This window comes from Tasmannia lanceolata, unplaced genomic scaffold (genome assembly GCF_043159265.1).
Source record: "Tasmannia lanceolata isolate RefF3 unplaced genomic scaffold, GAP_Taslan_0.1 ptg000015l, whole genome shotgun sequence".
Classification (NCBI taxonomy): Eukaryota; Viridiplantae; Streptophyta; class Magnoliopsida; order Canellales; family Winteraceae; genus Tasmannia; species Tasmannia lanceolata.
The window spans coordinates 43,286,330-43,305,613 of NW_027518692.1; the positions used below are offsets into that span (position 1 = coordinate 43,286,330).

The following is a 19,284-nucleotide window of genomic DNA, read 5'->3' on the forward strand; positions in this document are numbered from 1 at the left end:
CGTGCTCTTCTCTTTCTCCTATTCTTGATTCCTTCCGTCCATCCCATTCCACTCCCCAAAGTCAAAACAATCCCCATCAGGCCCACTTTCAAAGTTTCAATGGGCTCAACTCCACAACCCACATGCCTTTTTGGGCCTACACTTTCATAATAGGCATAGACGGCTTAGTAGGCTTCATACCAATGTTAGGCTGGACCTGGGCTGTACTGAAAGCTGCTTCCACTCAATACAACCATGTAAGTAATTGTAATTCACAGGCTATCCGTCCACCCCATTTTAGGGCGGACTAATCTCTATGGATGCGCAATCACCCGTAAACCAAGCGCACCGAGTTTAGTTTACTATAGTGGGATTCGAATTTTGGGTGGCACACTCAGTGACAACGGTGGTGAAACCCGCATCAGTTTTCCCTGTATACGAGGCACATTATCAAATTAATTATAAGGTTTTAATTTATACTCACTTTTACATGTCTTAATAGGACACTTTGATGGATGGTCTAATTTAAATGGATCGTGACCAAGATTCTGAAAATGAGATTAGAAGATAAGTCCAAACAGGATCCAACCAATAAGGGATCTCCTAATCCTAGGCATAGATGGATCCGATCCAAATTGGATCCGCTGACACTCCTATTATTCAGCTTATGGCACATGAAGATTACCTTAGGAGTCATATTCAGGCACCAAGTAGATATATTGCCTTCTATATATAACATTGGAGGTCCATGCAATTTACGGATCCAAGATTGGGCCTCAATTTGTAAAAGTTTGATAAACGAGTCAATTGGGCTTCAAATTAAAGCCTAGTAGTCCAAAAGACCCTAAAAAGGGCTAAACTCAAGAACCACTCAAAAGAGAACCTTTCACCGTACAAAACAAGAAAGGGAGAAAGAAACTGAAAATAGGAGAGAAAGATCCACACCTAAATTACCGTTGAAGAAATCAATCAGCCTCAGCGATTCTTCCAGTCTTTCTCTTCCCTTTCTTCTTTTCTTCTTCTGCCGTGTTTGCCTTTACTTCCTTCTCAATAAAAATCTAAACTACTCAATGGAAACAGTATCTTCTTCTTCCCCTTTCTCAATTCGCCTCATGGATTCATCCCTCCTCCTTACCCACAACAGATCAAAACCCCCTTTTCTTCTCCAAAATCCCATCTTTTCTGCCAAATTCAAGACGTCTATCGATTGCCATGGCCGCCGCAAGCTCCTTTCAACAAACCCTGTTCGTTCTTTCATTTCCCCGTCATCTTCTCTCAGTTTCTCAATCTCTCAGAGAAAATTTTCTTCTCTCCCAAGTCGAAAAGGGCGAAGAAGAGAACCCATTTCTGCTGTCTTTGAACGATTCACAGAACGAGCGATTAAGGCAGTGGTGTTCTCTCAGAGAGAAGCTATGGCTTTGGGGAAAGACACAGTTTTAACCCAACATCTTTTGCTGGGTCTTATTGCTGAGGATCGTTCTCCTAATGGGTACCTAGAGTCCGCTATAACAATCGAGCAGGCCCGCCATGCGGTCCGGAGCATTTGGAAGGACGAAGATTTGGACGCCAAATCGAAGTCTGGTGCCACCTCTGCTACAGACATCCCCTTCTCTGTTAGCAGTAAGCGCGTGTTCGAGGCTGCGGTTGAGTATTCTAGGAATATGGGTCACAATTATATTGCACCAGAGCACATTTCGATCGGTCTATTTACTGTTGATGATGGGAGCGCTGGTCGGGTTCTTGAGAGGTAATTCTACTCTATTTGCTGTGATTTGTTGCCAAAGCTTTTGATGTAGAATTATGGCATTGGATGTTGTGTTACTTTTTGTATTGTTAGATTTTGGTGTTCTTAATTCTTTTGCTCTGTAGTTTGGATGTTCTTTTTTTATTCATAGAGGAAACATCTGAGGTGATACCCAATTCCCCGTTCTTGTATAGAATGATGACATTTGAAAATTATTTACTCATGTTCCTGTTTAAATAATTTGTGATCTTACAATTTTATTCAGTAAGCTATGATTCCTTGCTGTATTGGTAGAGATCATGTGATTGCAATGCCCATTTCACCATGCTTTCTATAGAATGATGGACATTGGAAATTGGGTTTTCTCTTTCTAATATTTATCTTGCCATTTCACCATTCTTTCCACTAAGATTGGATGAATTACAAGGTGAATCAATGGTGCTTATGTAGAGCACTTACCAGATGCACATAGAAAGTAGATCATGATAAACATGGAAAGAGATGATAGTAGGATATTCTAATCTAGCCTAATTTCTAAGTCACTCTAATTGCTTGATTTAGCTAGGTTACCTCACTTAACCAACGAGCCTAATCTACCACTAAGATGATCCAATGGTGAGATCTACACCCAGTCCAATGATTGGATCTCACATATTCTAATATTCTCGGACATTGCAAATTGGGTTCTCTTTCTAATATATATTGTGTTGATTGAGTGTTACGATATAAACCAGAGATAATTATAGACAACCAATAATGATGCAATGAGACTAACCTGAACCACAATGGTGTATAGCAATGTATGATAGAAAACTTTGAAGTGTGCAATATAAAGCAACAAGGTAAAAGCAACAAGATTAGAACGCCTATAGTGAGTCAGATCGAGGCACATGTTTGAACAGGCTGTCCTTAAGACAAAATCGCCTCCCCATAGGTTGAAGTCCGGTGCAACAGCACTTGTAGTTGTCTCCTCCAGGATATAACGATCTACTTGTCAGCAATGGTGTGCACTCACAAGATGATGGCTAACTGATCGTTCACGACTTGCTCAACAACATAAATAGAAGAAAAGAAGAATTAGATAGAAATTTAGGGTTTCCGTGTTTTCCTTTTGCAAAGATAAACACTCACACCCACGCAACAGATTTACCAATCAAGGCTAAAATGGCTATAAATGAATAAGCATTCAGCTTATTATCCCATTAATCACACCATTAATCCAAGTAAAGAAAGATAAAAAGTGTAAAATTAAATTGTTACTATAAAAAGGGTTAAAGTGTAATTTCATAGGAGACTTGTGACCCATTCAGAGAGGTGGGTTGTGCTCTATGGAGGCTTCTACCTTTTGCTATCATTTGGCACGTTTGGAAGGAACGAAACAAGCGTATATTTGAAGACAAAGAAAAGCATATGGGAAGGATTATTTTAGAAATACCATTAAAAAAAAGGATTATTTTAGAAATCAAGGCGGACCTTGTTGAGTTGGTAAGACAACGAAATCTACTCACTTGCTACAACACGGGGGATATCCTTCGTAATTGGAAATCAATCTTATTTGAGAAGAGGATAAAGATATAGATGCACCTAGTTGGTCCCCGCTGACACTGGGAATGATAAAGTTCAACTTTTGGTAGCTCAAAAGGAAAACACGGGAAGGCCGGAATTAGTGGTGTTTTCCGTGACGATACGGGGAATATTATCCAATCTTTCTCGGGTCCAGCAGGAATTTGTGATTCAAATGGGGCAGAAGCCAAGCACTTTCAGGTCCATTAATTATTGAAGGGTATTCCACAAATGCCCTTGCCTGGGCAGCTTCAAAAGCTCATGGACCATGGAATCTGGTCAGCATTATTACGAAGATTTCGTGATCTCTGTCGGATAGTGAAACCAAAGTTTAATCATATGAATTGGGCAACTAACTCAATGGAAGATAGGTTGGCGAAAGAAGGTCTAGAAAGGGAACAAGTGGTGTTTCTCTAGGCTGTAGTAGGTCTCAGTGGTTTATGCGCCTTTGGGTGTATGTTTCTGTTTTTCACTTTGTATGGGACTCCTTGTCCCCTGTCTTTGTAACTGTTCTGACTGTTCTTATTAATAAAATTTTGCGGGTTACATTCTAAAAAAAAAAGTGTAATTTCATGAGAGGCGAAACGAACATAAAAAGGAAACAAAAGACTAGAAAGGAAATTCTAGACCTCACATACATGCATTTGGTCAAAGATACACAAATGTAAGTGACATTGACACATATCCTAACAATTCAGTATCACATAAGCAAATCATGGATTCATGAAGCTGATTAATGCAGTTGGAGAAGCCCAGGGATTGTTTTTAATATTGTAATCAATAAGTTTCTACAATCCCATTTGCCTGTAACTTTAGCATCACAGCCTTGTGTATTCACCATGAAGCCCATGACAAATTGGTGCTTTACATGTCTTTGTTATTCCCAAATGTCAGTTGGTTCATTTGTTTCGGTGATTTTCCATTTGAAGGAAATCTATTGAATATGAAGGAACCTTTTCAGAAAGGTAATTTTCTGCTTCAAGGAATTTATCCCTAGATTTTGTGTTAATTTCATGAAAATATCAGGAGTTTATGAAGCTTCACCCAGTTAACTTCTAAATAAGACCAGGAAATGGAATATGCAACAAAGGTTAAATATACCCTTTTATGCCTGACGTGTGCCACGCGCCCACAGCTGTGCTTAGAAGCTTGTGGTTGTAACAATGCTTACTCTCTACGTCTTTGCACTCCAATTGCTCTAGGTAGCTACCACTAGAATAGTTAATCATTCAATCTTGTTAATACAATCAGTAACCTTGTGTATTAAGCAATATTTAATTTATGTTTTCATGGATGTGAACCATGCCCCTCTAGGCCTCTACAAGGTTCTCTAGGTTAGCAAACTTATTTTGTGCCAAGTTTTTTATAATTATAAACCTGTTGACATCTGACATACGCAATTTGTCTAACATCATGCCTGGAAACACAACATGAAATGCAACATGCTATCACATCTACTGTTGTTTGATGGCAGTGAAAGATATAACATTATAATAATATTAGCTCACGAGCATGTCTTAGATGTATGTCCGATTGGAAATTTTCTGAAACCTTATATGTTCTTTTTTAAAGGGCATTATATATGCAAGCACTAATTTGTGTATTTGCGATAAAGACTTTGAGCAATCACTGCATTTATCCATCCATGATGTAAGTAAAGTGAACATTGATTGCAGACTGGAAGTGAACCTAGATCACTTAGCATCTATTGCAGTTTTTAGACTTCAAGGGGAGCTTGCCAAGGATGGCAGAGAACCATCAGCAGTGTCTGGTAAGAAAAGTGAAAAATCTTCATCTGGAAAGTCCAGCATCGTAAAATCTCCTGATAGAAAGAAAGGTTGGTGACTTAACGTCGTATTTATTCAGGTTTATATTGTACCTCCTCATTGACTTGGAGAGTATAAGAATGCTTCAAATGATGATGGTTTAAATCTTTTCCTCAGAGAGAAGTGCATTAGCTCAGTTCTGTGTGGATCTTACTGCTCGAGCTAGCGAAGGACTCATTGATCCAGTTATTGGTCGACACACTGAAGTTCAGAGAATTGTCCAGATCCTTTGCCGAAGAACCAAGAATAACCCCATTCTTTTGGGTGATCCAGGCGTAGGGAAGACAGCTATTGCTGAAGGGCTAGCAATTAATATTTCGAATGGAGATGTTCCTTTTTTTCTTTTGGTGTGTTATTTTCTTCCTTTATGAATGATGTATGTTCCTTTACTGCTTATAAATTTGTATCTAACCTCCTTTTTCTATACGTAATGTTTTTCTAAGGCCATTTTTACTTTCAGTTTCATATGAAAGATGTTATTTTTAGCAAACTTATTTCAATTTACTGTCCAAATGCATTTACTGTCTAAATGCAGTCAAAGCGGATAATGTCCTTGGATATAGGTTTATTAATGGCTGGAGCAAAGGAGAGGGGAGAGTTAGAAGCCCGCGTCACTAACTTAATCAGTGAAGTAAAAAAAGCAGGTTGCCAAACATGTTTCCTTGAATGTCTAGATTGCGCATAAGTGTGTCCTTTTTCTCATTCCCATAATAACGTGATGCAAAAATGCAGGTAACATAATTCTGTTTATTGATGAAGTTCATACACTTATTGGATCTGGCACGGTTGGAAGAGGAAGCAAGGGATCAGGTCTTGACATTGCTAACTTGATAAAACCTGCACTTGGGAGGGGCGAATTACAGGTAGTGGTCCCATCGAGAAACTCTCTACTAATATCGTATTTAATATTAGATAACTGAGACGTCACTGGTTAGAGTCTGTTGGCCCCTTTCATTGTCAATATGACAGGAGTTGGTAATAGTAAGGCTTTGGGAAAGAATTATTGAAGGATGACATATATTGTTTCTTTTTTAGTTTTGCTTTTATGCTTTCGGCATAGTATGGATGTTGTATTGTTCATCCTCTAGCAAAACCCTTGTGTATCTGATGTTGTCAGTTGAGTATCTTTTAGATGAACTGGTCATTTTATTGTTGTTAAGAGAACTAAATTTCAGAAATGGTTAAGGAATTCTCAACAATCTAGAAGTCTGCTTAGCGCGATCTGCGTTAAGGATAGTGTGCAAACACTGGAATTTGGCCTTAGAAATATCTTCACTTGATTTTCCAATATTTATTTGGTATTTATTATTAATAGGTTCTTATGCTTCTCCATTGTTGTCATCTATTGTATCTGGAAAGTACTTATAATATGTTGTGGCCAGTGTATTGCATCTACAACTATGGATGAACATAGGAAGCATTTTGAAAAAGATAAAGCATTAGCTCGCCGATTCCAACCTGTGTTCATAAATGAGCCTAGCCAGGTAGCCCCCTTGGTTCTAAATTATAGTTATTTATTAATTTCTATGTGCAATTTCTGTATTTTAATCACTGTTTGTTCTCCCTGTTACATTTCATAGGAGGACGCCGTAAGGATATTATTGGGTCTACGTGAGAAGTATGAAGCTTATCATAGGTGTAGGTTCACTTTGGAAGCCATAAATGCTGCAGTGTACCTCTCTGCAAGATATATTGCTGATAGATACCTTCCTGATAAAGCCATTGATCTCATTGATGAGGCTGGGAGTAGAGCCCGTATGGATGCTTTCAAGAAGAGGAAGGAACAACAAACATGCATACTTTCGAAGACACCAGATGAATACTGGCAAGAAATAAGAGCTGTTCGGGCAATGCATGAAGTGGTAATTGGCTTTGTTTCTTGATTTACACTGCCTGGTATTTGGGTTAAAATCACTTTAGTTATTTACTTGTCATTGATATCCGTTTCATTTTATGTGCAGGTGGTGGCAAATAAAATGAAATACTCTGTCAATCAGGGCAGTGGGGATGGTGATGGTGCTACTGACATAAAGGGTGACATCAAACTCATCTTGGAGCCCCCTATCCCTTCTACATTAGATGATAATGAGTATGATACCGAGCCTCCAAAGCTTGTAATGAAGTAAATAACCAATATTTCTTGTCTTGATTCAACATTGATTTGGACACCTTTTTCTTGTCTTTGCTTTTCTTTTCTTGTAGACCTGTTATGGTAGGACCAGATGAAATAGCAGCCGTTGCTTCATTATGGTCAGGTATCCCAATTCAGCAACTCACTGCGGATGAAAGAATGCTTCTGGTTGGTCTTGATGAGCAGCTTAGGCAACGTGTAATTGGCCAAGATGATGCTATCACTGCCATTTCTCGAGCTGTGAAAAGATCCCGCATTGGCCTCAAGGACCCTGACAGACCTATCGCAGCAATGATTTTCTGTGGCCCAACCGGAGTTGGGAAAACTGAACTCACAAAAGCTTTAGCAACATGCTATTTTGGATCAGTAAGTTCTAATCTCTCTCTCTCTCTCTCTCTCTCTCTCTCTCTCTCTCTCTCTCAGTAAAATCCATTTATCTTACAAGATGTCCAGAAATATAGTTTCACAAAACTGCGATTTAGGGTCTTTCCAACTTCATTGCCTCAATTCCTATGCACTCTGGCTCTAGCTCATACAATTGCTAATTTTCTACTTGCTTTTAATCATACGTCTGCACCTTCTCAATTGCTGAGGCTTCTTCCTCTTCCAGTAGCTAAATTCAAAACATAATAGACTGCACATGGTCACATTTGATCCTCAAACCAGTTTAACCCCTCATGTCCTTTCCATTTTCTTCATTTACAGAGTAATGAAAGCCTGGCCTGAGTGATTAATAAATCCTCAACCGATGCTGTTGCAAAATTGCAGATTCTGTCGCATGAATTTGCGCATTGTGAACAAAAAACCAGCTATAATAGGTTGAGAACTTGTGGGAGTAGTAGTAGAATTTTTTTTCACAACAGCTCTATAGTTCCATGGATCTTCTGCATCAAGTACCACTCCCATTAGAATCTTGCTTTTGCAGTTGCTTTGAGTCATAAAATGCTGAAATAGTTTATTTTCTGCCTTTATTCACCGCTCCTGCTCTTGCTTACTGCCACTTCTGCTGACTGAGGGTAATCCAATTCACTTGATCGGATGATGCTGTATTTACATGGCTATTTTCCTGTTTGTAAATGGCTATTTTTCGCATAGAACAGAGGACTGATGCTGTCAGAGAACAGGCAATTATCATCACTGTTGGTAATATATATGTAATAGATGTCAGCCTGTTTCCTGCTATTGCTTGGTTTCCATTTCAGCCTTCTTCTCTATTGTTTAGAGAATGGATAGTAATTAACCAAGTTGGTAATAGAGGTCAGCACGTTACTGTCGCTTTATTGTTTTTGTTTCACATTTTTCACCATTCTATGCATTCCTTTCAAGCACCACAACTTAGATGGATATGCTAATTAAAGTTGGTTGGAAGGATAATAAGCGAAATCAAAGTTGATAGTTTTATTGTACTACAACATATAAGGAATTTTTTTAAATGGTAAAGCAATCTTCATTAATGGAAAAGAAAACAAGAATACACGACCAAGATAGTCAGATCAAGGAAAAAACAGAAAGATAAAAGGCAAAGATAACGAAACAAGGCCCTCAAGGGGGAAGATGATCAAAGTTAACCCCTTCCCGGGCTAGCCTATCGGCATCACTATTCGCTGATCTCTACACATGGTAGAAGCGAACATGAAAATCTGCCACTCGCTCCTGGATCTCATCTAACATGTATGCAAATCCCCATGGGTGGGGATGACCACCATCCATCCATCTGATAAATATTAAGCGAGTGTCGCTCTACTATCAACCTATTTATATCTCTTTCCTCAATGATTCCAATACCTTGCAAGAAAGCTCTCAATTCTGCTTCATTGGAATTTGTAATCCCGGGGAGCAGAGAAAGCCCACCTAATCGGACCTGGTCATCTCTGAGGGGGTCTCCTATGCCGGTGGCCCTGGGTTGCCCAAGCTCTAGCTGTCAATTTATAACTTCAAGAGCCCTTGCTCAGGATGGGACCATTGAGGTTCAAGAACTTCCTTATTTTCCCCAGAATTTCAGATCTCCCTCCAACGTCTCCTTAAGTCTGAACTCGGAATGAATCTGAAACTAGGGAGAAATTTCACCCAAGCAATTGTAAGGGAGATGATTTTCATGTACAGGCAATACGAGATCTTTACCAGGCCTCTAAAAATTATATGATTTCTTTCCTTCCAAATAGCCCAAATCGTGGCCATCAATTCAACACCACTCTCCATATAATCCTCCCTTACTCCTCCATGGGTCTAGAAACCAGCAGTCACTTGCCGGCTGGAAAACGGTTATGGTCGAAAAAGGGGATAGGGATAAGATTTCCCCTAAGTGGAAGCCGCCACCGGCCAGTTGGGTGAAGCTTAACTTTGACGGGAGTCCAAAGGGAAACCTTAGAACAGCGGGTTTTGGGGGAGTTTTCCATGACGAAAATGGATGCACGCTTGTATTTCCCCTGGCCGGCCTACGTGTATGGTTCTAATGAAGCGGAGGCAAAGGCCCTTTTATGGGGTTTAAGGTGGTTTGCAACTCATAGGTTGGGGTACCTAATAACTGAAGACCAGATGTTTTGGCTTGGGCTAGTAAAAAGTCAGGGGTCTATGGACATTGGTAGTCATCATTTCAGAAATGGGAGACCTTTGTTCGAAAATTCGCCGTATCTTCGTGCATACAAAGCGATCTGCCAAATGATCATGCAGACAGATTGGCAAAGGACGGAGTGGAAAGAACGGAGTTCGACATCATATACCCCTGAGTGCATGGAGCGGGTGGGGCGGGTGGGGCGCCTAGTTGGGCCTGTATATCTGGGATTAGTTGTTGTAATAGTGCCGTGGGATTGTATCTGTTATGGTTTCTGATTTATTAATAAACCTGATTACCTTTCAAAACAAAAACATGGATACACGAATCAATCACATACTGTTATATGGTAATGATAGAAGATATATCTCTAGATTTACATTAGTTCATGAAGGTATGGCCTATTGGAAAATATATGCATAAAAGAGAGATACAATACAACTATGTAATAATACAAAACATGAGGCAATTCTAAACCAAGGTTTATTCTGAATAGCCATGGTGGTGCATATCCAAGGTTACAAATTTCAATAGATGTTTTTGTTTCATTTCATATCTATATAATTACTAACCCTCATTTGGACACTGTAAATGCTTCATAGTTAACACGTTGTTCATGCTATTGTTGTAGGAGACGACCATGCTAAGATTGGACATGAGTGAATATATGGAGCGACATACTGTTAGCAAGCTAATAGGAGCACCTCCAGGATATGTAGGTTATGGAGAGGGTGGCACTCTGACAGAAGCTGTCAGAAGACGACCTTTTACAGTGGTCTTACTCGATGAAATTGAGAAAGCTCATCCAGATATTTTTAACATACTCCTCCAGGTTTTTGAAGATGGTCATCTCACTGACTCTCAGGTGGGTACATCTATAACAAGTTATTCTGTACGGTTTTGGTTTTTAGCATTTGCCATGATTTTAGTTCAGTGTTCCTGCAGCTTATGCTCTGTCACTTGTCTCGCTTCTTCCATTTTTTGGTTTAAGATTATAAATATACTTTTTTACTCAAAATCTTGGATTGAACAGGGACGGAGGGTATCATTTAAAAACACATTGATTATCATGACGTCCAACGTAGGCTCTACTGCCATTGCCAAGGGCCGACGCAGCACCATCGGTTTCTTAATTGCAGATGATACCGAGTCAAGTTCATATTTAGGGATGAAAGCTCTAGTAATGGAAGAGTTAAAGGCATATTTCCGCCCAGAGTTACTCAACAGAATAGACGAGGTTGTTGTATTCCGCTCCCTTGAAAAGGCACAGGTTTGTTCCCTTACAGTTTACTTTAGTTGTTTTTTAAAAGGTTACTATTTTAATTTAAATCAAAGTAGCATGAATACAAGATTTAGGGGACAAGATGTCCCCGAAAGGCAGTATCAGCTACATCCTAATAAGAACCCAGTATTGAGCCGACAATTCGAACCGCCCCCAGGCAAGACTCATCAACCACGATGTAAACCGATGCATGCCTGGTTCCATCTTTAGCCAGTCTGTCTGCCTCAACATTTGTAGATCTACGCCTATGCATGAGAGAAGGACGAATGAGACGAACAAGGTCTCAGATTTCATCTAGAATTGAGGTGAGTCGCCATGGACCATAACAACGACCTGATGCCCATGCGATAGCATTAGACGAGTCTCCCTCAATAATGAGAGGCCCAAGATTTTTTTCTTCTCATACCACCTTAGGCCAAAGAGAAGTGCAGTCGCCTCCGCCTTGTTTGCGTCGCAAATACTAGCAGGCCCCGAAAAGGACATAAAAATAGTTTCATCCGCCGTCCGAATTAAACCACCAATCCCAACAATCCCAGGATTGCCTACAGAGCAACCGTCAAAGTTCATTTTGAAGCTTCCTTCCGGCGGCGTCTCCCACAATGGACGGAACTTCCTTCACAATTCATTCATTTGTGACTGTGCCCCAATTGCACAAAATATCATATGCCGAGTAAGGGATACCCACCTTTGATTTAGCCCACAATATAATGGCAAGTTTGACGTCCAAAGATACATAATTCCAACTCCTCGCCTTATCTGAAATGGTTACTCCATTCGCACCAAATGAACCACATAATGGCGTAAGGGACAGCATCTCATAAAGATCTACCAAAACATCCATGAAACGCTCCATCCCAGTTAAGGATAACCTTGGTGATACTCCTATGAAGAACCGTTGATATCCCGAAAAATCTGAAAATACTCATCCACACAGAATTTGATTACGGGCAAAGGAGCAGGCGATGGTCAAGAGTTTCCATCAACCCTTCTACAAAGAACGCACCAGCTGGCAAGTATCATTTTTCTCTTCTTCAATCTGTCGCACGTATTAATGCACTGGTGTGTTACAGACCAAGCAAAAACAAGTATCCGTGGTGGAATGCTATTGTGCCATATGCGATAACGACGAGAGGTAGGTTTGCTTCCATCGGTAATGGTCTTAAAAAATGATTTCACCGAGAAACCACCTTCGGGATCAGGGATCCATATCCACTCATCCGGAAGATTAGGAGACAGATATAAAGAAGTAGATTCAGTAAGGACGATAGATTCACAATTTCTTCATCTTTGAGATTCCTCCTTAGTCTTAAATCCCAGAAATTATTCCCGAGGCCATTATTTCTCATCGGGTAATCAGAAATGGTAGCAGAAGGATCAATAGCCAAGCGGTAAATTGCGGGATATAAATTACATAGACAAGAATTGTTGATCCAGAGATCCACCCAGAAACGGATATCCGATCCACGACCCGCCTTGAATCTGATATGCGGACGGAACAGATCGCACGTGGAGCACACCGACCGCGAAATTGCCGAACCATTTCTCCCGTTTACTTTAGTTGTTAGTAGGCAACAATTTCTGTGCTAGTTATTGCAGTGACACATTCCCAAGTCAGTGTATGAAAACTGAGCACCCAATAAAAAGAGGCATTTAGGAGTCATAAAAATCAACGGAATCAGCTTGCCATTTTTTTTTTATGAATTTAGCCAAAATCTCACTTTATGAAATGGGGAAATCGGAATCCCACTTATCAGTTTCTGCTTGAATTTCTTTTCTGGGGAATGGAAATTTTAAACAACTACTTTAATGTTACTCTCTCCTTTCTCTTTTCATGTAACCTTACTTTAAGCAACTTCTAATGTTGTCTGATCTTACTTCTAAATCCAATGGTTAGATCTTGGGATATAATCTTCTGAACAGACCTTGCATTACCCAGAAAGTTTTTGTAAATAGGTTTATAAAAGTACTACTAGTAAAGTTGATTGATGACACCCTTGATCTTATCTAATTGACCGGATATTTGGTACACCTATAGAAGCAGCAAGGCATCAAACCAAATCCAACAACTTGTGTTCCAAAGTCGTATTTTCACTCTGAATCTTGAATAGCTAAACCTACCTATCCAGGGAACCAAGAATATGAGCCGCCATGTTTCCTTTTGTTAATTTTTTTTCCCCACTGTCTACAACTCTTAATCAAATCAGCCAAGTTCAGCTCAGAAACCAGCAGACTTTCCAAGTTTATTTCACTTTTATAAGCATTGTTACTTCTCTTCTTTACTGTAAATCTCATCATTGCAGTTATTATAACATTTACCATTGTTATTGTTTCAGATGCTTGAGATTCTGAACATAATGCTAGGGGAGGTAAAGGCCAGGCTCTTGTCGCTTGGAATCGGTTTAGAGGTGTCTCAAGCAATCAAGGATCTTGTATGTAAACAGGGCTATGACCGGAACTATGGTGCCCGTCCTCTAAAGAGGGCAGTCACCCACCTGATAGAAGATGTCATAAGTGAAGCGTTGCTTGCCGGAGATTACAAGCCTGGTGACACCGCCATGATCGACGTCGATGCTTCTGGAAACCCATTTGTCACACCTTGGTCCGGTCAGAGTATCCACCTGTCAGACGCCACATCTGCACTGTAAGATCCATTTATCATTTTATAGCTGTAATTTGATTCATGTACCCCCATCTGGGTTCTTTTTTTTGTATAGATATAGGTTACAGAAATTGTATCTACTGCGGATGAAAGCAAGTGTTATTCTTTCGGCCACTCCATATAGGCCTGAAATTGATAACAGCACAAGTGGCTTCCCTATTTGTACTGTAATTGCTGTTTCCATTATTTTTATAGAGTGGAATGCCATTATTGAAGCAAGGGAGTACCCCTTTAGAGTGACATCTTGAAAAGTTCTCAAAAGAAGCCCCACTGTAACCATTAGGATGATGTTGTTTTCTTCCTCTAGTCATCCTTGCTCAAATGAATGCAGACGTCATTTGAGAGAGAGAGAGAGAGATGTATGTTTGTTATAATAAGGGTTATTTACTGTTACGTGTCAGAGAGTTGCATTATTGACATAAAAATATCACTTGTTGAGAAAAAACGAATAAATGCCGATTTATAAAAAATCAAAATTTTAGGACCAAAATGCCCCTCAGTACATTTATTCTGCTTCCCTTCTTCTTTTTACAGTTTTACTTTTACCTTCTTCTTTTTACAGTTTTACTTTTATCCTGTTTTTAACCTAATTGAAGTGCTTCTTCTCCGGCGAAACCTACTCTTTTCTCCGGCAATACGTAAGAAGGTAAGCCTGAAATCTCATTCTCCCTCTCTATATTTCTATTTTTTTTTTCAAAACTCCATCTAACATCATCTCCTTCCCCCCCCTCTCTCTCTCTCTCTCTCTCTCTCTCTCTCTCATTTTTTAGGGTATTCAAAGGTTTTTTTTGCTTGAAATGCACAAAATTGGACCCATCAGCCTTCTGCCTCGTCAAATCTTTCTCAAAAAGGGTTTCGAGATCTCCCCCTCTCCTTCTCAACGCAAAAACAGGTACTCGAAGCCAAAACAGGATATTCGAAGCCAAAATTTACTTGGTCGAAGCCAAAAATTACTTGGTCGAAGTGAAAAATGTGTTTCCTGTAACATTCGCCGTTGTGTTTTTCGCTTCGACTAAATTTTTTTAGGCTTCGAATAACTAGTTTTTTTGCTTCGACTAACATGTTTTTGGCTGCGACTAAAACTTTTGAATTTCAGTAACATTTGGAACTTTTTTCGTCTTTAACTAAAATATTTTAGCTTCGAGAAATATTTGTTGGCTTCGACTATCACGTTTTGGGCTTCGACAAACTTCTTTTTACGCTTTGACTAACACGTTTTGGCTTCGACTAAATTTTTTTTATCTTCGACTTCTTTTTTTGGCTTCAACTAACTTTTTTTTTTGCTTCAAGTAACTTTTTCTGGCTTTGAGTACTTTGTTTTTTTTGGCATCGACTAGTTTTTTGGCTTAAGTAAATTTTTTTTGGCTTCGACTATCATTTTTTTTTTGCTTCGACTATTATTTTTTGGATTTGACTATCATTTTTGGCTTCGAGTAACTTTTTTTTAGCTTCAACTAGCATTTTTTGGGCTTCGACTATCATTTTCCCTTCAAATAACTTACATTTTGCTTCGAGTGCCTTGTTTCTTATTTTGGCTTCGACTATCACTTTGTGGGTTTGAGCTATCGGTTTTGGATTCGAGTTACATTTTTTTAGCTTCAAGTAACCTATTTTTTGGCTATGAATAACCCGTGCGAGTACCATTTTGGCTTCCACTACCCTTTTGCCTAGTGAGAGCTCTTTGGGCAACTGATTTTGGCTACAATCACCTATTTTGGCTACAACCACTAGAAAAGAGGAAATACTTATAAAGATAATGAGATTTTGGATATTTGGAGGAGGAAAATGAAAATGAGAAAGGGGCGTCTCTAGAGAACTCCTTCTACCCTCTCAAGACAGATGAGCATATGCTGGAGAAATGAAGATGTTTCGCTGGAGAAGAAGGCTTCTATCGCAGGAAAATGGGCCGTTTCACACAAAAAGGGTTGGAGTAAAACCTAGAAATGAAACTGTAAAACTTGAAAGTAAAAGTAAAAAAGTGCAAAAACAAAGAAGAGAAAGATAAAGTAAGGTTAGGGGTATTTTCGTCCTAAAAAGTTATTTTTTTTAATAAAATAGCATTTCTTAGAGTTTTTTCAAAAGTCAACATTTGCTCGTCATTTTTTCAAATGTCCAGCATGTAACAGTAAATAACCCTTATAATAATTAAGGCTGAAGGAATTAGGATGATCCAAACCATCCATTTGATGGGCCACAATGTAAATCGGTAGTGCCCCAAAATATCATTTGCATAGGATGATCGCAACCCTCCAATCTATAGAGGTTTCCATAATACGCAGTTTCTCTTTATATCAAAGGGGTAGGATCATGATATGGAAATGATTTTTTGGGACACGACCTATTTAAGATGTGGCCTATCAAATGGACGTCTTGGATCATCCTATGGTGTGGGCCATTTTGAAAAAAAACTGGATGTATGGTGAGAGAGAGAGAGAGGGGGTTGCATAATATGTAGTTTCTATTTAGATTGAAGGGCTATGATCAGCCTATGGAAATGATATTTCGGGATGCAACCTTTGTGACCCATCAAATGGACGGTTTGGATCATCCTATGTGTTGGGTTCATTTTAAAAACTATATTAAACACTTATAAACACTCTAAACCATTGCTTACCCTATATTAAACACTTATAAACACTCTAAACAACTGCTTACCCTATATAAATCACTTATAAACACTCTAAACCACTGGTAGACTAAACCACTGTTTATCCTCTATAAACCACTTATAAACACTCTAAACCACTGTTTACCATATATAAACCACTTGTAAATACTCTAAACCACTGCTTACCCTATATAAACCACTTACAAATATTATAAACCACTGCTTACCCTGTATAAACCACTTATAACACTCTAAACCACTGCTAGGCTTATATAAACCACTTATAAACACTATAAACCACTGTTTACCCAATATAAACCACTTGTAAATACTCTAAACAACTACTTATCCTATATAAACCACTTATAAACACTATTAACCACTGCTTACCCTGGATAAACTACTTATAAACACTCTAAACCACTGTTAAACCAATATAAACTACTTATAAACACTCTAAACTACTGTCAAGCCTATATAAACCACTTATAAACACTCTAAACCACTACTAAGCCTAAATAAACCACTACTGGGGACTATAAACCTCTACGGACGATTATGAACCACTACCGAAGATTATAAACCACTACTGATGATTCTTAACCACTACTCATTTAGTGGTTTATAATCGTCAGTAGTGGTTTAGGTTGCGTAAACACAGAAGTTATATAAACCACTTATAAACACTCATTTAGTGGTCGTTCAATAGTGGTTTATCGTAGTGAAATAGTTGTTTATCTAACGAAAATGGTAGTTTACAGTAAAATAACAATAATTAGAAAGTGTTTAAAGCAATTTAAATGTGATTAAATTGTGATTGAAGGCTTTGTGCAATGGAAGACAATGCGGATGCGATGCAATACGGAACGTGGCTAAGGTAAAAGGGACTCGACTCGGGTGAGTTCCGAGTGGAGTCAGTGTGTGTTTGGGGGGGGGGGGGGGGCATCTGGATAGCCATGGCAAGCCAAGACAAAGCCGGTCCGGGCCTATCAAGCCATGGAGGATCTTGGAAGCAAGCTCAAGACAAGAGCGAATCGGACAAGGGGAAGCTCACAAGTACAAAGAAAAGGGACGTTGTGCACATTTGGCAGAGGCAAACACACTGAATCGGAGGGTTGGGATCATTCTATGGAGATGATATTTTACATGGCATAATTACATTGGGGCCCACAAATGAATGGTTTGAATCTTCCAACAAGGTTGCACCTAATATATTTTTTTTAAAAAAAAGTACGGGACGAGTTGTAGTTTTCCATCTTACACTGGCTAATACTGGCAGGTAGTTGATGCACTTAATGCGGCCTGTGGGCCCACCATGACAAATCAATGTATTGCATTACATTTGGATAAGGGGAGAAAGAATATTAAAGGTGGGTCTCCAACAACCAAATAGACATGTTACCTTACACTCATCTAACAGGGGACTGTTATCCGCACTGCCATATTTCTATAATGGCCCTAATCATTTTCTATAAAGTGATCGACTATCGTGATGAGACAAGGTTATCTTGTTCGACTGTTTACGAATTTCGTTCCAGTAATATTTTACAACCAAAAATAAAGAATTTTGTTCCACTGATAGGCTATCCTTTTCCTGATCATCAAATCTTGCAGAATGACCAGTCAGTTTGATAGCAAATTGAGAACTCAGCCGCCAACTGTAGGAAAGAGACTGTTTTATTTGGCTTTCAAAGATTATGCACACGAAAACATGTTCTTAGCAGCATCAGACTTATACAAAATATCACCGAGCATCTGGAAAGCCATGGCAAGCCAAGACAAAGCCGGTCCGGGCCTATCAAGCCATGGAGGATCTTGGAAGCAAGTGCAAGACAAGAGCGAATCGTACGAGGGGAAGCTCACAAGTACAAAGAAAAGGGACCGTGTGCACATTTGGCGGAGGCAAACACACTGAATCGGAGGGTTGGGATCATCCTATGGAAATGATATTTGACATGGCATGATTATTGGGGCCCACAAATGAATGGTTTGAATCTTCCAACAAGGTTGCACCTAATATAATTAAAAAAAAAAAACGTTCGGGACGAGTTGTAGTTTTCCATCATACTGTAGACACCCCATTTTGACCGAACCCCAATTAGGTGGTTTAACTAAAAACCTCGTCAAATGAATGAATTAGAATCGCAAATTGTACCCTAGAGTAGGTTAGGATCCCATGGGGGTCCCTTTAAAATTTCGTCGAAATCCGACAAGAAATGGCAAATAAAACGAGTGTAGTTTATAGCGTAGTGTAGCAGAAGGGAGTTGGTTTATCCGGCTTGGGAATGGTCAAGTTAATGTATTTCGCAGTAGATGGGTGTCTTTGTGTAACTGAAGGGCTTAATTAATCTTTTTAATTGTTCACTAAAGCTTTTCTTGAGGAACACCCATTTTGGAATAAATCAAGCTAAAACATACTAAAAGGGGTGTCTTGTAAACTTGTAGGGGTTGAAAATTAGCCAAATTCTCTATAAATAGACATCAAGGCCTTCATTTCAGAGATCTTTTCATTTTTTAGGATTTTCTTTCAAAATTCTAGAGAGAGAAGGAGCGAGAAAAGAGAGGATTTTAGAGAGAGAAAGTAGATCCGATTGTCTTCTTCGGAAGAATCGTCGGAAAATTCGAGTTTTCCGGTTGGATCCAGCTATGTTGTGATGATTTTTACCATTAGCTTCATTATATTCATCTTCTTCCTCTGTTTTCTCCTTTAGTTATCTTTAAAAAAAACCCAAACCCTAACCGAGCTTCACTTTTTCTGAACCCTAACTCTTATCCCTACTTCTTCTCCGCCAAGCTCCGGCCGGTCATCGATCTTCTTTGAGTACTACTTCTTTTGTTGAAAATCAGCACATCTTTTCCTTTCTATGTTCTTCATCGTGTTCTTTTAAAACCCTTGCTTTGTCGTTCGCAATTTTTAAACCCTACCTCATACTAAAGACCT

The 19,284-nt window shown here is 39.2% G+C and overlaps 1 protein-coding gene across 1 annotated transcript; it reads left to right on the forward strand.

Annotated features, from left to right (window-relative positions):
- Nucleotides 1-866: 866 nt before the first annotated feature.
- Nucleotides 867-13,950, forward strand: ERD1 (Clp ATPase). The gene is made up of 12 exons (XM_077356244.1): nucleotides 867-1,726; nucleotides 4,963-5,123; nucleotides 5,230-5,459; nucleotides 5,648-5,756; nucleotides 5,845-5,975; nucleotides 6,495-6,596; nucleotides 6,693-6,974; nucleotides 7,074-7,201; nucleotides 7,315-7,609; nucleotides 10,426-10,659; nucleotides 10,828-11,064; nucleotides 13,410-13,950. Exons 1-12 carry the CDS (start codon nucleotides 1,050-1,052, stop codon nucleotides 13,719-13,721), a joined length of 2,898 nt encoding a protein of 965 aa, XP_077212359.1. The 5' UTR covers nucleotides 867-1,049; the 3' UTR covers nucleotides 13,722-13,950.
- Nucleotides 13,951-19,284: the final 5,334 nt, after the last annotated feature.